Here is a 20,353-nt window from a genome sequence, read left to right on the forward strand (position 1 = left end):
AGCCTGGTAAGAGCTTCAGGCTGGGCTGCAGCTCTGCTTCCTGGTAGTGTCTGGAGCACACTGGCTTGTTAGCGGACTCACTAAATCTAAATCTGACTCTGGACAGACCGAGAACCTGCCCACAAGGGGTTTTTATACTCCCGTAGTCAGATGGCAGCACTCTCCAATCAGCTTCTAGCTTGCTTTACAATAAGACTGTTAGGATCAGTGGATCCTCTGGACCACCGCGGTAGATGGTACTAGCCAACACCTGGGACCGGAGTCTAGCGGCACCTGGTATTCACCAGAAAAGCGGGTTGGACTTGCTGCGGCAGGATACCACAGGTGCGACTAGCCCGCGGTGGCAGCCGAGGTACCTTAGTGGACGACAATCTCGTAGTCAGGTCCAGGTACAGGGCAGGCGGCAGAGATGCAACGTCAAGTCCAAGTCCGGGGTCAGCAACAGGAGGTCCAGGCAGGTGGGAACGGGAACACAGGCACACGGAACACAGCAACACGGAGGAACTCGGGTAACACGGCAACACAGGACTCAGGAGCGGGGACACACAGGAACGCAGGAATACACAGGAACGCAGGAATACAGAGGATGCAGGAATACACAGGAACGCAGGAATACTCGCTTGGAAGCTTTCTCTTAGCCTGTGAGGCACAAAGATCCGGCAGGGGACACAGGAAGAGGCAGGATTCTTAAAGGTGAGGTGTACAGCCAGTGCACTAATTAGCGGTGTACTGGCCCTTTAAATTTTCGGCAGTCCGGGGAAGAGCAGGAGCCGGGAGAGGTGAGTGAGGAGACCAGGCTGCAGCAGGGACACACGGGGGAGCACGGATGCCCCCCTGATCCGAGACAGGGATTGCAGGAGCACCCGTGACAAAGACAAAGGATATAATTGGTCAAGGATAATCAACATCTTAACTCTTGCCCTCCAAGGCAGTGGTTTCCAGCTGCAATGACAAAGCTTACCAGGGCCGTAACTTTTGAGTGAGTTGCAACATTTTGCAACAAACGCCTAGCCTTTGCATTGGCAGGGTTGTTGCATACTCCCTTGGTAATTGAACAAGGATGGGGAAATAGGCTGGGGCTGGCTGGTAGTAAAAAGCCTCCGGAAGGTCCACGCACGCTACAACCTCTAAATGGTGCCATTCGCCTAATCTGTTTGGCCAACAGTCTGCTGAAGGTTTTAAGGTCGGCATTTAATAAACTGATGGACAGTCTATAACTGGGTTCTCCTGGGCCCTTACCTGGTTTAGGAAACACTGTTACATTATAGTCAGGAGAAGGAAATCCAACAATCCAGCTGTAACTAGTAACGTCCATAGTGCAAGAAATGATTTATTATATTTATTATTCTCTGTACAATCAGCACACGGTATCAGGGGTTCACATACATAATAGCAAATCTACTGTCACATTTCCAGATTATAATCTATTAAAGGGGTTATCCGAGACTATTAATATATTAGGGACGGGCTGGGGAGGGCTTTTAGAAGAAAATATATACTCACCTCCACCGTCGCTGCTGATGCCCCGCCCCGCGGTCCGTCTGATCTGTGAACCTGTTTGTCTACAGAGGCACGGAAACTGCAATCAGGGAGCCAGCGGCCGCCTACTCCCATCCGTCATCAAATCCCAGCGCTGAGAGATGGGGACAGATGAGAGTCAGTAGCTCCCTGAGCACAGAATAAGACGGACCGCTGCACGGAACTATAGGATCGACAGGGGAAGGGAGTACAGGCTTTTGGTTTTTTTAAAAGCCAGTTAAAGCCTAATTTATTGATTGTCTCGGATAACACCTTTACGCTGCTGAGTAGATCCCAGGCGAGGGAGGTTAAACACATTGGGGCACATTTTTCATGCTTTCTTTCAAGTCTTTGTTTTTTTTTTTCCAACTTTCTCCTGCACCACTAGGCGTTTGCTATGTGGCACTTGGCTTGTGCCCAATTTGTCTCCGTTTGTCGCTGCACCCAAAATGTCGCCACTGGATTTGATATTGAATTGTGCAAAAAAAAGTCATATAAAGTAAAAAAAAAAACACAACTACACCCATTCTCCACCAGTAGTAGTGAAACGGGGTTTACAAAAAATAGCGCCTTTAATAAAAATTGTGACAAAAAGTGGGTAAAACAATAAGAATACTTATCTACCTAAAAATCCTATATACCTATAGTGAAACTGTGGAGCAGAAAAGCACAAAAAAATCATCACAATATATATAGGAGGGAATATGAGACACAAGGTTCGGAGGATAGTAGTGCAGGTGCTGCATGTTGCAGGCCGTCCTACAGTACAATTAATGTCAATATGGCTTCTCCGCTGTGTGGTTTCTCACACTTTGTGTGAATTTTCTGGTGTCCAACAAGACTTGATTTCTGAGTAAAACATTTTCCACATTCTGGACATGAAAATGGCTTCTCCCCTGTGTGAATTCTCTGGTGCTGAATAAGCTTTGAGTTCACTCTAAAACATTTACCACATTCATTACACACACATGGCTTCACTCCTGTGTGAGTTCTCTGGTGTTGATGAAGAGCTGAAGTACTAACGAAACATTTTCCGCATTCGTTACACAAAAATGGTTTCTCTCCCGTGTGAGTTTTCTGGTGTACATCAAGATGTGGTTTTTGAGTAAAACATTTTCCGCATTCCGAACATGAAAATGGCTTCACCCCTGTGTGAGTTCTCTGATGCGTTAGTAATTTTGATTTCTCAGTAAAACATTTTCCACACTCTGGACATGAAAATGGCTTCTCTCCTGTGTGACTTCTTTGATGTCTTAATAATTCTGATTTCCGACTAAAACATTTTTCACATTCCGGGCATAAAAATGGCCTCTCCCCTGTGTGAATACTTTGGTGTTGAACAAGCTTTGTTTTCTCGCGAAAGCATTTTCCACATTCATTACACAAAAATGGCTTCACTTTTGCGTGAGTTCTTTGGTGTTGATAAAGAGCTTTAATATTGGTGAAACATTTTCCACATTCATTACACAAAAATGGTTTCTCTCCTGTGTGAATTCTCTGGTGTTGAACAAGATGTGATCCCTGAGTAAAGCATTTCCCACATTCAGTACATGAGAATGGCTTCTCCCCTGTGTGAGTTCTCTGATGCGTGACAAGATGTGATTTCCTGGTAAAACACAGCCCACATTCCGTACATAAATATGGCTTCTCTCCTGTGTGAGTTCTCAGGTGTTGATAAAGATTTGATTTTTGGGTAAAACGCTTCTCACATTTTGGACATGAGAACTTCTTCTTATCTCCATGATTTCCCTCCTCTGTGGAAAGATGTGACTGATTGTCTTCTACTTCACCACAAGGAGATGAGGGGGGACGTCCATGGGAACCTCTTGTACTTTCATCTCCTGGAAAATACAGCCAAGAAATCAATATTGAAGGTTTTTCTACTCCCCAGACAGGTTTTGTCACTCGACGCTGCCAGAGCATTTGACACTGTCGAGAGACAATACTTCAGTTGGTCTTGGATAGGATGCGGTGCGGCCTCAGTTTAACGCCATGAGTACAACTTCTGTATGACTCTCCCATGGCTAGGCTGCATATTAATGGCGGACTGTCAGACATTTTCCCAACGGCATGACATAGTGGTGCGCCTTATCGCCATTGCGCTTTTCCCTGACCATAGAACCTCTTGCATGTAAAAATTGGGAGGTCATCTGATATATGAAGAGCATGTCTCATTATGTGCAGAGGACAAGCTTTTCTATAGGAGATGTTGACCCTTCTTTGATTCCAACTATAATGCAATCAGTCTACGCCAGAATACTGGAATTGTTCACACTTGAAATACCTTTAATGCAGGTTGTAGACCATTTTTAGGCAGTTTTGACTCATGTTAAAGGGGGAGTGTCCTCTACAAAGGGAGCTTGGTCTTCAATATTCTAATGCAGCACACTCTACGAACTAGGGGGTACATAGTGCGATTCGCCCGTCTTATACTGCACCAGATTAATCATCCACCATCAGATACAGGGATTAATCTGGAGCAGCAGAGAATTGTCTGGATCTATTCTCCATTGATGCTTTCGGTTGGAGATCAGGCTTGGCCATTAATTGGGATATATCCTTATTAATGCCAGTAGAACGTCTTCCTGAGTCCCTACAGCTAGAATATACACATATTAAGAAAAAAAAATGTACATTCAAACATCTGGGAATTGTTATCTTGGTGACACCCGAGGACTACATCTCCTTGAACGTGCTCACTCAGATGGAGCGAATGTAAACTAAAATAATAGCATGGACTAAACGTATGCTGTCTCTCTGATAGGATGCTGCAACTTAATGGCGGTGCTCATGCCCCAGTCGCTCTATATATTACATAATGCCCCTATTTAGATACCTCCATTTTCCTTTCATACAATAGATAAAGGTTTCTGTTAAACATCCCCAGATTAGAGAATTTGCAAAGGGGTGAGGATGAGGAAGGTTTGGAGGTAACCAGGGGCGTAAGAACAGCCGTAGCAGTGGTAGCGGCTGCTTTGGGGCCCGTGCTACACAGGGCCCAGGATGGACGGCGAAACAATGAATTAGTTAATTAATGAGCCCCTCTCTCCCTGTAGTACAGCACAGCAGTAGCAGGTAACTTGCTATGCGGAAAATAACCGGTGCGTAACGTAAAGCTGCCCATAGAGCCGCCCACTCTCCCACCCACCGCAGAGCTACCCAGACTCCCTCCCCCCGGAAATCACAGCCACCTGTCTGCATGCACCGCCACCCGGCAGGATTGGTAGCTTCATATGTATCTGTGCACATATATATCCATATGTCCTGTATATCCACACACACATATACATATATACACACACACACACACCGTATATGTATATATTAATATGCTATATAAGTGTATTTGCTCTATGTATGTATACGCAGTGTGTGTAGATGCTGTACATACTGTTTGTATGTGTGTATATGTTGTGCTTATACTGAATATATGTGTATAAACGGTGAGTATTAGAATATGATGTATATATACTATATAAATGTACTATATATGTGTATAAATGTATGGATATATAAAAACTGTGTCTGTATATACTGTATGTACTAGTGTATAAATGTATATATGAGTACATAAATCTGTCCGTATAACTGTATACGAATATATAAAAGTGAATGTATGAGTTTAGATATATAATATAAATGTGTCAATATATGAGTGCGTAAATGTGTGTGATTTTACAAATATGTATATATTTTTTTTTTTAAGGGGAAGAGAGGCCCAAGCAGAAATCTGCTAAGGGGCCCAAGCTCTGCTAGTTACGCCCCTGATAGTAACACAACATGTGGATATACACTGATCCGACTGATTGGAGGAGGAAACCAGAGACAGATGAGCCGGTGTCTATGTCATCTCCATCTCCTCCCCTGGATGTGACCTCTCCCTGCAATGTATAAGGGAAGAATAACCCACAAGATACATGAAAGGCTCTTACCCTCCTCTGTCACTGATGAGGGGATTTCCTCTCCGCTCCTCCTTCCACCACAACTTTCCTGGAAAGATCCAACGTGAAGGACCTGAGAAAACAAGGAAATGTCTCCAGAGATTCTCTTATATCCAAGTGATGGACAGAAACCTCCAGAACCAGGAACTAAGGGGAATAATCTCCTGCAGGAGGAGACGGGATCAAAACTTTTCTGAACTGATATGTTTGTCCCTTGTAAGTTCCCATCATATGTGTATGTTGCTTCTATGTTCCTGTTTGTTGATTTGGTTCATCTTTATAAACGGTTTAATGCAGGGGTAGGGAACCTACGACTCGGGAGCCAGATATGGCTCTTTTGTTGGCTGCATCTGGCTCTCAGACAGATCTTTAGACTGATCACTGGACACAGGCAGCGATGTTACCTCTGCCTATGTCCTTTGTATGACCCAGGTCTACTGGGGGACATGTGCTGTGGCTACCCATCTACTGGGAGGCATGTGCTGTGGCTACCCATCTACTGGGGGCATGTGCAGGGACTACCTATCTACTGGGAGGCATGTGGTGGGTGTCAAGATTTGGAGTAGTGTACCCCCTGGACCACCACGAATGATGATGATGTAAGCAGACACCTAGGACTGGAATCTAAGTGGCACCCGGTCTTCGCCAGAGCCCGCCGCAAAGCAGGATGGTCTTGCTGCAGCATGGTACCCCCAGGTAATTCCAGAGGCGCCACTTCTCCACGGTGGCAGCCAAGGTTGAGGTACAGGATCAAGACGTAGATCGCAGGGGCACCTGTGACACTGCGACCAGCTATCTACTTGGGGCATGTGCATATTGTACGGCTCTTATGGAATAACATTTTAAAATATGTGGCGTTCATGGCTCTCTCAGCCAAAAAGGTTCCTGACCCCTGGTTTAATGGATTGTATTGGAGCACAGCACAACCAAGCTTAGCTAGGAGAGCTGCCAACCTTTACAGGTCATGCTCATTACTCCTCCCCATGGAAGAACTGGCGAATGAGAAGAGAAGGGAGGGAAAGAGGGAAATCTGAGGGAGATGGTGGGAGAGAAGGGAGAGACGATGATCCTGAGGTAAAAGTTGGAGAGGAGAATAAGAACAAGGTCTAGAGATGAAAAAGAAGAGAGAGACAAACGTGTAGAGAGATAATCTCTGTTATCATAGGGACAAGAGTTTCCTACACTAGAGAGATAAGGCGGCCATTACTCTGCTGACAGGATCCTATAATGAGAGACACAGATACGTGTGAGGGAAAGGACTGACAGGATTGTTAGACGCAAATAAGAGAAAGATACAGATGTGTGTGAGAGAAAGATCAACCAGGGCCTGGGGGCAAGTACTGAGCACCAGCCCCTTACCACCAACCACCATCCTAGTGTGACCCAAGTCAGGTTCTATGATGAAGTTCATTAACTGAGAAGATAGAGACCTCCTAGTGATGTACTAAATAGATCCGACTTATTACTACAACTCCATACTCTTCCTCCACTAATAATACTAAGAGGAGCCATAGACCCTCCACCCACTGCTGCTGGAGAAGGTAAGTAGCCTCATTACATCCATCTATAGAGGATTCACAGGAACCTCAGCTCCACCTACCTGATGATCCAGTGGGACGTTCTCCTCCGGTTCCTCTTTAATATCTCGGGAATCTCCAGGACTGGGACATCTCTCTGGTTCCTGTGTAATATCTTGGGAATCTCCAGGACTGGGACATCTCTCTGGTTCCTGTGTAATATCCCGGGAATCTCCAGGACTGGGACATCTCTCTGGTTCCTCTTTAATATCTCGGGAATCTCCAGGACTGGGACATCTCTCTGGTGGATTTCTCTGACTGGATCCATCTATAGGGAATATACACAGTGACTGATACATTGTCTATATGTGATGAGGAGATGATGGAGGAGGTGACCTCACACCTGCTCTGTCCTCTATAATCAGGAAGGTCTCCTCTTACCTGGTGATGTGAGGGGCTGGTGGTCCTCCATCATGATGTCCTTGTACTGGTCCTTGTGTCCTTCTATATACTCCCACTCCTCCATGGAGAAATAGACAGTGACGTCCTGACACCTTATAGGAACCTGACACCCACAATGACACAGTCATCACCCAGACCCCTCCCTTGTGTTATTGTACAATGTCCCAGCATTCCCGGCAGCGCTCACCTCTCCGCTCAGCAGCTCAGTGATCCTGGAGGTAAGTTCTAGGATCTTCTGCTCATGTATCAGTGAATGAGGTGGAGGCTGGGTGATGGGGCTCTGGGTCCATCCTCCTGACACACGGGGGGTCACACACTCACCAGACGACTTCTTCACTACTGTGTAATCCTGTGTATGGGGAGACACTGATCACTACATAGATCCTAAGAATCCTTCACCTCTCCAGTCATTTCCCGCTGTTATTCCTAGAGATAAGAGCCGTGTCCTGGGAGACTCTCACCTCTCCGGTTATCAAGGAGATCATCTCCAGGGTGAGCTCCAGGATCCTGGCCGCCATCTGCTCTCTGTCCTTCTCCCGGATCCCTGGTGGATCATTGATGGAAAGGATCATCTTTAGGAGAAACCTCTGGGAGTCCTGGATCTATAGAACCTGAGGAAACATGACAAGAACTAAGAGCAAACTCTATATGAAGCAATTGTGTCCATGACATGTGTGATGTGACAGATGGGGATTCTCCAGACACTGGAGGGGAGGTCACTGGACTGAGGGAGGAGTGATGGCGCTGGACTGTGCCGCTCCTCACTAATAGCACATACTGGACCCCACATGGAGGGACCCGGAGCATGCTGGGAGTTGTAGTTCCTCCATATAGTGTGTGTGTGTGCTCCTGGAGCATGCTGGGAGTTGTAGTCTCTCCATATAGTGTGTGTGCTCCTGGAGCATGCTGGGAGTTGTAGTCCCTCCATATAGTGTGTGCGCTCCTGGAGCATGCTGGGAGTTGTAGTTCCTCCATATAGTGTGTGTGTGCTCCTGGAGCATGCTGGGAGTTGTAGTCTCTCCATATAGTGTGTGTGCTCCTGGAGCATGCTGGGAGTTGTAGTCCCTCCATATAGTGTGTGTGCTCCTGGAGCATGCTGGGAGTTGTAGTCCCTCCATATACTGTGTGTGCTCCAGGAGCATGCTGGGAGTTCTAGTCCCTCTATATAGTGTGTGTGCTCCTGGAGCATGCTGGGAGTTGTAGTCCTTCCTCTGATCACTTACCTTTTCTCTCCTGATCACTCTCTCTCTGTTCACTGTCCACTAGTCATGTGACCCTGGAGGTGTGATGTCACTGAAGGGGCGGGGCCTCATGGGAGGACAGGAAGCATCAGGGTATAACTGTGTAGAAAAGAAGTGGTGGATGAAGGACCTTTGATGATGTAATTGATCATGTGATCAGTGTAGGCGGGGCACTGGTTATGAGGGGAAGGAGCCTGTACTTATGGATGTCAAAGATAAATGTAGTTGTAAGCCTCAGGGAGCGTTCACACATTCAGTTTTTGATGCCTAAACCACGAGTGGAGTGAAAATAGAAGAGGATTAGTTTCTTGTTATGAACGGACGCCTAGTGCGAGTGTGATACGATGGCACAGGACGTTGTGGGGACGTATATTCGGTATAAATCCTGATAGACGCCCCGGTGACATAGAGTTAGGATGTTATAATCCATACTTTGCGTCTGTGATGCTCGGAGTGAATATTTATTGTGCGCTTATGTGCAAACCCCGTGCTGCGCCATGGCTCCCGTCTGTGTGTAAGGTTTTCTGTGTGAATTTAAATAAAGCCTATGGGGCTTGGGCTCGTTACGGTAAGTACAGCAGGTGCTCAACGGACTGTGGGCGCATTAAACATAGACCCTGCTCTATGTTCAGCCCTGAGAAGATGCTGTTTCCAATGGAGAGGGGAGGGGTGAGGTGCGCTCGTCCCTACTCCTCTCCATCGTGTGCCATACGCTCGCCCGGGCACACACACGTTCATGTGAATCCAGCCTTAGGGTGCTTTCACACGTTCAGTTTTTCAGATGTAGTTTTTGAAGCCAAAAGCAGGTGTGGATCATAAAAGGTGAGAACATAAAGTGCTTCTCCTCCTCCTTTATAACTCCACTCACAGTTTGGACATTAAAAACTGCATCTGACACACTGAACGTGTGAACACTCCCTAAGACAGTGATGGTGAACCTTTTAGAGACCGAGTGCCCAAGCAACAACAAAAATCCACTTCCTTACCGTGAAGTGCCAACACGGTATTTAAGCAGTAACTTATCGCTACCTGTTCTTCCACATCTTTCAATTGTATCGGCCGCCTGATAGCTTCATACCAGGGTCTCTCTGTAGAGGAAGAATGGTGGGTCCAGCAGGATGACCTCCAAAGATTTTGCAGCCCTGCCCACACCTTCTCACTTTTCCCGCAGTTCCAAACAGCCAATGAAGTGTCGCTTTAAAATAGCACTGAGAGCAGCATCTCCTAAATTGCCTGGGACTGCAGGAAGATTTGGTGGACAGAGTTCCTGTCTGGTAAACTCTGTCCTGGGATGACAACCTGAGTGCCCACAGAAATGGCCATAGGTTCACCACCACTGCCCTAAGAGATAGACATGAGAGAAAATTTAAATGTTTACTTCACGTCCAAATCTGAATGTGTCAGACGCCTGGGTGAGGGGAAATAGTGACCAACTGCTCTTCACCACTGAGTGGCCTCCATGAGGGACATATGTGCTGCTTCCAATACATCACCAACATGGTCACCGCTGATGAAGCCATCATCTCTACCATTCCCGTGTATCTGCCCACTTATTTGTGTTTGTGTGCTGCTGTGTAGGACGACCAGGAAATAAAAAATTCAAGGGGCTCTTCCTTTTCTCCGCCTTTTATAGACGATGTTACCACTTTGATTGGTCATTGCTTTCTAACATGTCTCTATGTGATTGTACTTAGGCTCTGTGGTCTTTTCTGTGCTGCCTGTAGGAAAAGGGGATTACCACAGTCACCATGCCTGGATCTATTAGTGTTTATCAGGATGGATTCTGATCTCCTTTTAACCACAGTTTTTCGTGGGTGAAAGTTGGCTTGGTTGAGGCCAGATTGGAATTGATAAGCAATAAAACATAATAATAAGTGTTTAGCGAACCAGAACAACAAATTTCAGGTCTATGCTTCACTTTGCGCCTCTGGGTCCCGAACCTAGACCTTAACTGTAGTGTTACCTCTTTAAATGCCGCCGGTAAAGCTGCATTTAAATATAGGATATAAATCATTGTGGTGCTTGCTCATCAGGACATACCTGAGAGCATCAAAAATATGCTGTAATTTTGGACATTACTCACTGATTACGTCATGGGTAGTGATGATCCTACCGAAAATGGCAGCGCCCACGCAAAATATCAAAATAAATTTGAGGTTTGGAACATGTGGATTGACACCCTGATGACTGCTAATTAGGGCGGAGGGCGTGTTCCTGTCTGTACCCATTATTTTGCCTTTAATCTTTATAATTTTTCCTCAGGTTCTATAGATACAGAACTCCCAGAGGTTTCTCCTAAAGATGATCCTTTCCATCAATGATCCACCAGGGATCCGGGAGAAGGACAGAGAGCAGATGGCGGCCAGGATCCTGGAGCTCACCCTGGAGATGATCTCCTTGATAACCGGAGAGGTGAGAGTCTCCCAGGACACGGCTCTTATCTCTAGGAATAACAGCAGGAAATGACTGGAGAGGTGAAGGATTCTTAGGATCTATGTAGTGATCAGTGTCTCCCCATACACAGGATTACACAGTAGTGAAGAAGTCGTCTGGTGAGTGTGTGACCCCCCCGTGTGTCAGGAGGATGGACCCAGAGCCCCATCACCGAGCCTCCACCTCATTCACTGATACATGAGCAGAAGATCCTAGAACTTACCTCCAGGATCACTGAGCTGCTGAGCGGAGAGGTGAGCGCTGCCGGGAATGCTGGGACATTGTACAATAACACAAGGGAGGTGTCTGGGTGATGACTGTGTCATCACCTCTGCTGTGAGGTAGAAACACTGTAACGGAGTCACGTCTAGTGATTTTCCTTTGAGTCCAGGTGTGAGGTAACTGGCCCATCCGCAGGGGGCAGTAGGAATTGCCTGCAGACCCTTCAAATCCTTGAAGAAATGCATCAAGGCTGCCCTAGTTGTCCACGACAGGAAAACAATCCCAATGGGGTCTTAGGGCATAGCGGGGCAGATTTATTAGCGCTTCTACGCTACCTGCTACCTCCTCACATGTCCATTACTTGACTTGGCTGGCCCCTTCCCCGAGTTACAGTCAGAGCCTGGGAGAAAAAGTGACTGTTGCAGGGGAACGAGGGATATCACAGAGGTTTTTTAATGTTTAATACCCATAGGGAGTGCTTTATTTAGACTTGATGCCGCCCTAGGCACCCATGCCACTTATGCCCCCATATATAGGTAGCCTGCCCATGCCCCAGTATATAGCCTACCACCCCCCAGTATACAGACACCGCAGGACACCCCCCAGGACACCCGACTTACAGACGACCCATAGTTAAAGACTGACCCCTTTTTCCACTGTGATCTCTGCACATGCATAGGCTCACATTGTGCCTTTAAGATGACGTCACAGATGCCATCTTAAAGGCACTGCCTTCAGGCGTCTCTGGGGTTCCAGAGATGCCATAGCAACAATCGGGGGGCCCAGGGGAGGGGCGCAATCGTGAGGGAAAGACCCCCGGAAGGCATGTTAAGGTAAGCAAGCTCCGATCGCGGATGTTTAACCTGTTAAATGCCACGGTCAGTGCAACCGCGGCATTTAACATGCCTTCCTGGGGTCTTTCCCTCCCGATCGGCCCCCCGCAAGCTTCTTAAAAAATTGATAATCTCTTTATTCTCTTTGGGGGACAAAAATAAAGGGAGGAAAACCTCCAAATCCAGCATAGCTGTCACGGTTCCCCCTCCGACCCATATCCAGGGAAGCAGGCACCCCAGCGTGCCTTCCTGTGCCCCCGGAGCCTGCCTGCACGAGAACTCACCTCTCCTGGCTCAAGATTTAATGGATCAGCGTGCTGATAATTGGAGCTGGTCGTCCGCCTTCCCTGAAAAATTCCCAGCCCCTTCCGGATCTTTGTGCTTCTAAAAAGCTGTATTCCAAGCCCTTTGTGATTATCCTGATTTCCCGTTGTGACCTTGACTCCGATTCCATGCTGCCTCTCCTGACCTACCTCTACATCCCCAACTCTTTTCCTGTGCTGCCTCGATCTGTCTCGATCTCCTGCCTGTCCCCGACCACAAGTTTGCCTTGCGATTCTACACCTTGGCCGCTACCACAACAAAGTCGCGCCTGTGTAATGACCTGGTAGTACCACGCCGCAACAAGCCCAACCTGCTTTGTGGCGGGCTCTGGTGAAAACCGGGTACCATTTAAGACTCCGGTCCCAGGTGTCGGCTTACATCATCGTCCTCAGTGGTCCAGTGGGTCCACAACCCCTGGTTCCTGATAGTAAGATCCGCCCATGGATCCCGCCAAGGCTCTGCTATCTGGCCTGGCTGATCTTATCACCATTGTGGCCCAGCAGTCCCAGCAGATTGCTGCACAAGGTCAGCAATTCTGACAATTCACCGCGAGGTTGCAGCAAGTTCCTGTGGTTCCTTCTGCTTCTCAGGTTTGTCTGCCTTCCACAGAACCCAAGCTGAGACTCTCCATGCCGTCTAAATATGGTGGGGATCCCAAGTTGTGCAGGGGCTTTATCACTCAGTTCTCCTTGCACATTGAACTCATGCCTATGCAGATCGTCACAGAACAGTCTAAAGTGGCTTTAGGCCTCCTCTCTGGGAAGGCCCTGGCATGGCCTACTCTCCTCTGGGACAGGAAAGACCCGGTCACAGCTAATATCACCACCTTCTTCACCGAGTTCTGGTCCGTCTTTGAGGAACCAGCCTGGACGTCTTCTGCTGAGAACGCCCTGCTGAACTTGCATCAAGGGGACTCATCTGTCGATGACTATGCAGTTCAGTTCCGTACCCTGGCTTCTGAGCTAGCCTGGAATGAAGCCGCCTTGATCGCAACCTTTAAAAAGGGGCTTTCTGGGGAAATTAAAGACGCACGGTCTGCATGTGACCTCCCGTCTATTCTGAGTGATCTCATCTCTCTGGACACTCAGATTGACATCCGGTTTACTGAGTGATTTAAGGAGCAGCTTCTTGAACAAGTGCAAGTCAAGATCTGCAGTCTGCCCCATCTGGCTCCTGTCTTCCAAAGTCCACCACTTCCACCCTCTGGGTCTGCTGCTGAGGAACCCATGCAGGTGGTACTCAGTTTCAAGCCACAGATTTCTTGGATTCTGGTTCTGCAGGAAATTTCATGGATGCTGCCATGGCCTCCCAGTATCACCTTCCTGTGGTTAGCCTAAAGATGCCGCTGCCCATCTCCTCCGTCAGTGGGCAGGTCCTCAACGATCCAGTATATTACCGCTCCGAGCTTTGGTCTCTGCACGAGAAGAGACTGTCATTTTATGTGCTTTCCGATCAACGTCTGCCTTTCTGTTGGGTCTCCTGTGGTTGCAGCAACACGCTCCAGTGCTGGACTGGCAGACTGGGGAGATTCTTCCCTGAGGTGCACAGTGGCAGTCTCGCTGTCTCTCGGTTCCTCGGCCGGTGTCCACCATGTCTGCTTCAGTATCCTTCAAGCCTCTCGAGGGTCTTCCTGCTGCTTATACAGACTTTGCCAACGTCTTCTCGGAGAAACAAGCAGAGTCTCTGCGACCACACCATACTTATGACTGCCTTATAGAGCTGCTGCCCGGCACGTCCCCGCCACGAGGTCGGATATACCCATTGTCCGTACCCAAGACCACGGCTATGTCAGCCTATATCAAGGAGAATCTGCAGAAAGGGTTCATCCGCAAGTCTTCGTCTCTTGCCGGTGCTGGATCCTTTTTTGTGGCCAAGAAAGATGGTTCTCTCCACCCCTGCATAGACTATCATGGGCTTAATAAAGTTACCGTAAAAAAAAACGCTACCCACTACCCTTGATCACGGAACTCTTTGACCACCTCCGTGGAGCTAAGGTCTTCACTAAACTGGACCTATGGGGGGGCATATAATCTTAACTGTATCCTTGAAGGGGATGAAGACTGTCTTCAACAATCAAGATGGGCATTTTGAGTATCTGGTCATGTCTTTTGGATTCTGCAATGCGCCTGCTGTCTTTCACGAATTTCACGAACATTTTCAGAGACTTGTTATATACTTGTGTTGCGGACTACTAGGACCTGGTGTTCTATACTGAACTGGAATCCCATCACGCCCACGTACGACAAGTTCTCAGGTGTCGAAGGGCCAATCACCTATATGCAAAACTCGAGAAGTGCCAGTTCCACCAGAAGAATCTTCCGTTCCTCGGTTATATGATTTCTGACAAGGGTCTACAGATGGATCCCACCAAGTTGTCTGGGGTTCTCTACTGGCCTCTACCAGTAAGACTAGGAGCTATACAGAGATTTCAAGGTTTTACTAACTACTACCGGCAGTTCATACCACATTTCTCCTCCATCGTGTCGCCTAATGTGGCCTTAAAGAAAATCACTGACCCCAAGCGCTGGCCTCCGGTGGCTGAAGAAGCATTTTCTAAATTGAAGAAGTCTGCCTTTGCCTCAGCTCCTGTCCTCACGCGGCCTGAAACGGAGAAACCGTTCCAGCTTGAGGTTGACGCTTCTTCTGTAAGAGCTGGAGCCATTCTCACCCAGAAAGGGCCCAATGGCCGAATGCTCACCTGTAGTTTCTTTTCACAGACATTTTCTGCTGCAGAGAGAAACTACTCCATAGATGATCGGGAGCTTCTGGCCATAAAAGTGGCCTTGGAAGAGTGGCGTTATCTGCTGGAAGGAGCTCTTCATTCGGTCTGTATCTATACGGATCACAAGAATCTCCTGTACCTCCAGAATGCTCAGCGTCTCAGTTCTCGAGAAGCTTGTTGGTCCCTCTTCAATTTTATGATACACTTCCATCCAGCAGAAAGGCTGATGCTCTCTCGCGCCTTTGATGTATTTGGGGAAGAACCGGCTCTGCATCCTATTGTTCTTCCAGAACGACTGGTTGTTGCCGCTCCCGTAGATCTGCGGCAGCTTCCTCCTGGCAAGACTTATGTCCGACCTGCTCTTCGGCAGAGGATACTAACATTGCTCTTGCGTGGCTGGGCACCCTGGGGTGTAGAGGTCTGCCGCTCTTCTTCTGCCGCTCTTCTCGTTACTACTGGTGGCCAGGTCTGGTCAAGGACGTTCAAGATTTTGTTCCTGCGCCCATAACAAATTGGTACTTCTCAAGCCAGCAGGTCTGCTCCTGCCGTTGCCGATACCCAGTTGCCCGTGGACTAACATAGCCGTGGACTTTATTACAGATCTCCCATCTTCCTCCGGTAATACAATCATCTGGGTGGTAACAGATCGGTTCTCCAACTTTGTGCCTCTGACAGCTCTGCTGTCATCTTCTCGTCTTGCCAGCCTGATATTTCTCCATATCTTCCGTCTACATGTTCTTCCCCTACACATTATCTCGGACTGCGGGGTCCAGTTTATTTTCAGGTTCAAGCGTTCCCTCTGCAATCAACTGCAGGTCAAACTGGACTTCTCCTCTGCATATCATCCTCAGTCGGGCAGGTGGAAAGAGTCAACCAGACTCTGGGCTGCTATTTGCGGCACTTTGTCTCTGCTCGACAGGAAGATTGGTCCTCCCTCTTACCCTCTTATAATTCTCTAGACTCTGAATCCCCCGGTGCTGCTCCCTTCCATGCCCACCTCTCCTGCTTGCCATTCCTTCTGTTGTTCCTGCTGTAGAAGAACTGGTACAATATCTTAAGTTCATCTGGGAGCAAACTTGCCAGTCTCTACTTCGGGTATCCGCCCGCACCAAAACGCAGGCCAACAGCAAACATACGCCTCCTCCATTCTTCACTGGTGCACCCGTGTGCCTTCCTGTGCCCCCGGAGCCTGCTTGGACGAGAACTCACCTCTTCTGGCTCCAGCATCGGTCTCCGCGGCTCCCATAGTCCGTTAAATGGTGCTGGCCGGCCACCTTCCCTGATAAATTCCCAGCCCCTTCCTGTGTCTCCTGCCAGATCTTTGTGCTTCTATGCCCAAGAGAAAGCTGTATTACAAGCCCTTTGCGATTATCCAGATTTCCCGTTGTGATTTGGTTCCTGACTCTGATCCCGTGCTGCCTGTCCTGACCTACCGCTACGTCCCCGACTCTGATCCTGTGCTGCCTGTCTTAACCTCCGACCATGAGTTTGCCTTACGATTCTGTACTACGCCACTGGACTCTGGCTAAAACCGGGTACTACTTAGACTCCGGTAGGAATTTACCGATTCCAGTCAACATCAAAGCCCACTCCCCACTAGAGCATCAGCTTCATCCTGGGAAGAACGAGAAACCTCTCTATTCAAAATATGTAAGGCAGCTACTTGGTCCAGTCCTTTGAACTTTGTGAAACATTACAGGTTGGATCTGCAGAATTCCAAAGAGCTGGCCTTCGAATGCAAAGTTTTGCAATCGGTGGTCCCACCTGGAGGTAATAATTGGTAAATCTCCACCTGACCGTCATGGGGGACGATATGGAAAATGGGAACTAGTCTCACCCGTAATTTCCATGAAGTCCACCATGGCGGCCCAATTTCTCTAGCCTTTAAGTTAATTATTGATTCTCTCGTCCTTGTTTTCGGTTCGTGGATACACACTGGTGAGCTCTGTCGGGGGTGGGGTTTTAACCTAAGTTTCCTGTAGCTACAGGGCGTCAAGGGGTCAATCTCCATGTGGCCGATAACATGGTGCAACAACCTTTATCAACACAAACCATACATTATTCATACTTTATTCGGAAAATAATATATTCATCTAATTTATTATACAAAGAGATACATATGTAGGACTTTCTCATCGGAGGTCCAGCTTCATCGTAATTTTGATTTGCAAATACAATGTGTGGTTGCTACCCCACTATGAGGTAGTGCTCCTTCCCCAACGCAGTGCTCCTCCCATGGAGGCAGTGCTACTCAAACATATCAATATTTTCATTTTCACGAACAGGCCATTGTGGAAACATTCATGACGATAGGCCCAAGCACCAGCCCGTGTAACCACGTTTCGAAATGTCATACAATCAGCAGACATCATCCTTCCTCGTAGCTCCAAACACATCACATTTCTTACATTATTAACATCAACATGGCTTCTCCTCTAAGTGAATTCTCTGGTGTGAAAGAAGACCTGATTTCTGAATGAAACATTTTCCACATTTAGTGCATAAATAGGGCTTCTCTCCTGTGTGAATTCTCTTGTGTGTTACAAGACTTGATTTCTGATTGAAGCACTTTCCACAATCGGTACATAAATATGGCTTCTCCCCTGTGTGAATTCTCTGATGTTTAACTAGATCTGATTTCTGAGCAAAACGTTTCTCACATTCACTACACGAATATGGCTTCTCCCCCGTGTGACTTCTCTGATGTTTAACAAGATCTGCTTTCTTGCTAACACATTTCCCACATTCACTACATGAAAATGGCTTCTCCCCTGTGTCCCCTCTCTGATGCTTCAAAAGACTTTTATTGTGCATAGAATATTTCCTACTCAAAAATGCCTGCTCCCCTGTGTGACTTCTAAGATGCAAAGCAAGACATGATTTCCGACTAAAACGTTTTTCACATTCAGTACAAGGAAATGGCTTCTCCCCTGTGTGAATTCTCTGGTGTGAAACGAGACTTGATTTCCAATTAAAAGTTTTCCCACATTCGGTACATGAAAATGGCATTTCCCCTTGGTGAATTATCTGATGTCTAACAAGACCCGATTTATGGAAAAAAGATTTTCCACATTCAGTACATGAAAATGGCCTCTCCCCCGTGTGACTTCTCAGATGGCCAAGGAGATGTGATCTCTGGGCAAAACGCTTCTCGCACTCTGGACATGAATATCGTCTTTCAGCTCCATGTTTGTCTTCCTCTGTGGAATGATTAGATTGATTGTCTTCTTCTTCACCGGGAGATGAGGGGCGATGTCCATGGGAAACTCTTGTACTTTGCTCTTCTAAAAAAAAGATAAAAAAAGATTCAAACTGAAGCACTTGTGTATCTAGGTGTGGCAGTTGCCACTAGGCCCATAAGCCAGGGGTCCCCAAGCCACTGTGTAATATGTTTAATTTTTTTTAAATCTGCTTAAAGCCTCACTAAACCAGGCCAGGATACGGGGGCCATAAAAACAGAAACCATAGCGTATTCCTATCCTCATGTCATCACATGCAGGGTTGTAATGGGGCAGGATTTGGACTTACTACTTACTACTTAGGTGGAAGTTTCCATAAAGAAATTGTCATTGTTGGGAGGATTCCTAGAGTATAGATTGATCGTGTATTTCGCCTTCCCCAGGCACCAGACTCTTAACGTCACTTAAAGGAAACCTACCACTTGAAAATGGTCATTCTGACCAACACATACCTGCAGATGGCTCTGGATGAGATGATGCAGGAACATATCTTCTTGAAATATCGAATCTTATATTATGCCAAGTACCTATTCGAACAATCCACGCTTTGGCATTAGCATAATTATTCAGGCTCGTAAGGGTGTCGTCCCCGCTTCTCCACACCTCCTCCCCTCCGTCACCAAGCTCTTGAGAGCGCAACTTACCGTCCCTACCACTGTTGTAGAGGGTTTACACAGTCAAGTTTAATATTTGCAGATGATACTAAGCTGTGTAAAATAATTGATGCCAAGGCCGATAGTATAGCATTACAGAGGGATTTGTGGAAGCTTGAGTAGTGAACAGAGAAAAGGCTGATGAGGTTTAATGTAGATAAATGTAAGGTTATGCACTTAGTCCATGGAAAAAAATGCACAACTATGTTCTAAACAGTCAATTACTTGGTAAAACTGCAGCTGAAAAAGACTTGGGGGCATTGGTGGATAACAAACTTAATTTTAATGACCAGTATCAGGCAGCTGTTAATAAAGCAAATAAAATAATGGGATGTATCTAGAAAGGAAAAGATTCTGGATGTGTGTCTTGGGTAATTGTTACACTGGAAGACAATGGCTGACAGTGGTTGTTGGTCAAAATCTTCATGGCACCATTCACCCTCCCTTCAATACAGTGCAGAAAAAGCACCCCCAAAGTATGATGTTTCAAACTCCATGCTTCACAATTGGCACGGTGATCTTAGGGTCGTACTCATCGTCTGCCTTCAAGCACAGGAAGTGGAGTTTTATTTTGGTCTCTTCTGGCCGCATATCCTTTTCCCTTGCCCCCTGTGAATCATCCAGATGGTCACTGATGATTGTCCGAGGGCCCGCCCCCCCGATTTATGTCGTATGAAAGCCAGCGCGATTGCAACACAAACCGATCGCGTGCGACACAATCCCCTTTTAAAAACCTGTCCCGGAAGCGCGATCCCCGAAAAGTCGGGAAAAAAAACAGAATTGCGGCCGCGGGATCCTTAGTAAATAAGCCCCATAGTGTGTTAATACTGATCATCTTTGGGACTATGACCCAAAGTGACTTCCGGTGATTGACCAGGTCCTCCTATGTAGTGCTCGTGCATTTCTAACCTTTCTCAGAATCCTTACCCCACAAAATCCTGCAGAGATCTCCAGGCCAAGGATATTGATTGGCATCTTGGGTTTCTTCAATTTTCTAATAATTGCACCAACAGTTGCGGTCATCTCACCAAGCTGCTTTCTATTGTCCTGTAGTCCATCCAAGCCGTGTGTTGGTCTACAATTTTGTCCCTGGTGTCCTTATACAGCTCTTTGGTCTTGCCCACGGTGGAGAGGTTGGAGTATGATCAATGAGTTTGCGGACAGGTGAAAATAACACAGGTAATCAAGGTCGGCTCCAGTTTTCAGTAGGCCCCTGGGCGACAGAGCCTCAGTAGGCCCCTTTGCAAT

General features: G+C 47.2%; 2 protein-coding genes across 2 annotated transcripts in view; one reads left to right on the forward strand and one right to left on the reverse strand.

Moving 5' to 3' along the window:
• Nucleotides 1-20,353, forward strand: part of LOC140116870 (uncharacterized) — a 401,113-nt gene that overhangs the window by 307,516 nt on the left and 73,244 nt on the right.
• Nucleotides 1,321-20,128, reverse strand: LOC140119749 (uncharacterized). The gene is made up of 5 exons (XM_072139102.1): nucleotides 20,033-20,128; nucleotides 19,638-19,714; nucleotides 18,980-19,107; nucleotides 17,635-18,497; nucleotides 1,321-3,447 (listed from the first exon to the last, which is right to left on the reverse strand). Exons 1-5 carry the CDS (start codon nucleotides 20,126-20,128, stop codon nucleotides 2,278-2,280), a joined length of 2,334 nt encoding a protein of 777 aa, XP_071995203.1. The 3' UTR covers nucleotides 1,321-2,277.

This window comes from Engystomops pustulosus, chromosome 2 (assembly GCF_040894005.1).
Source record: "Engystomops pustulosus chromosome 2, aEngPut4.maternal, whole genome shotgun sequence".
Taxonomy (NCBI): domain Eukaryota; kingdom Metazoa; phylum Chordata; class Amphibia; order Anura; family Leptodactylidae; genus Engystomops; species Engystomops pustulosus.

What these genes read in the sequence shown, in the direction of transcription:
- LOC140119749 (XM_072139102.1), bottom strand. Translation starts at nt 20,128, where the DNA reads ATGACCGCAACTGTTGGTGCAATTATTAGAAAATTGAAGAAACCCAAG. An exon ending in TCTCTGCAGGATTTTGTGGG is followed by an intron (nt 19,715 to 20,032) that starts GTAAGGATTCTG and finishes GATGATTCACAG; the next exon opens with GGGGCAAGGGAAAAGGATAT. An exon ending in ACTTAGAGGAGAAGCCATGT is followed by an intron (nt 3,448 to 17,634) that starts TGATGTTAATAA and finishes GTCTCTCGACAG; the next exon opens with TGTCAAATGCTCTGGCAGCG.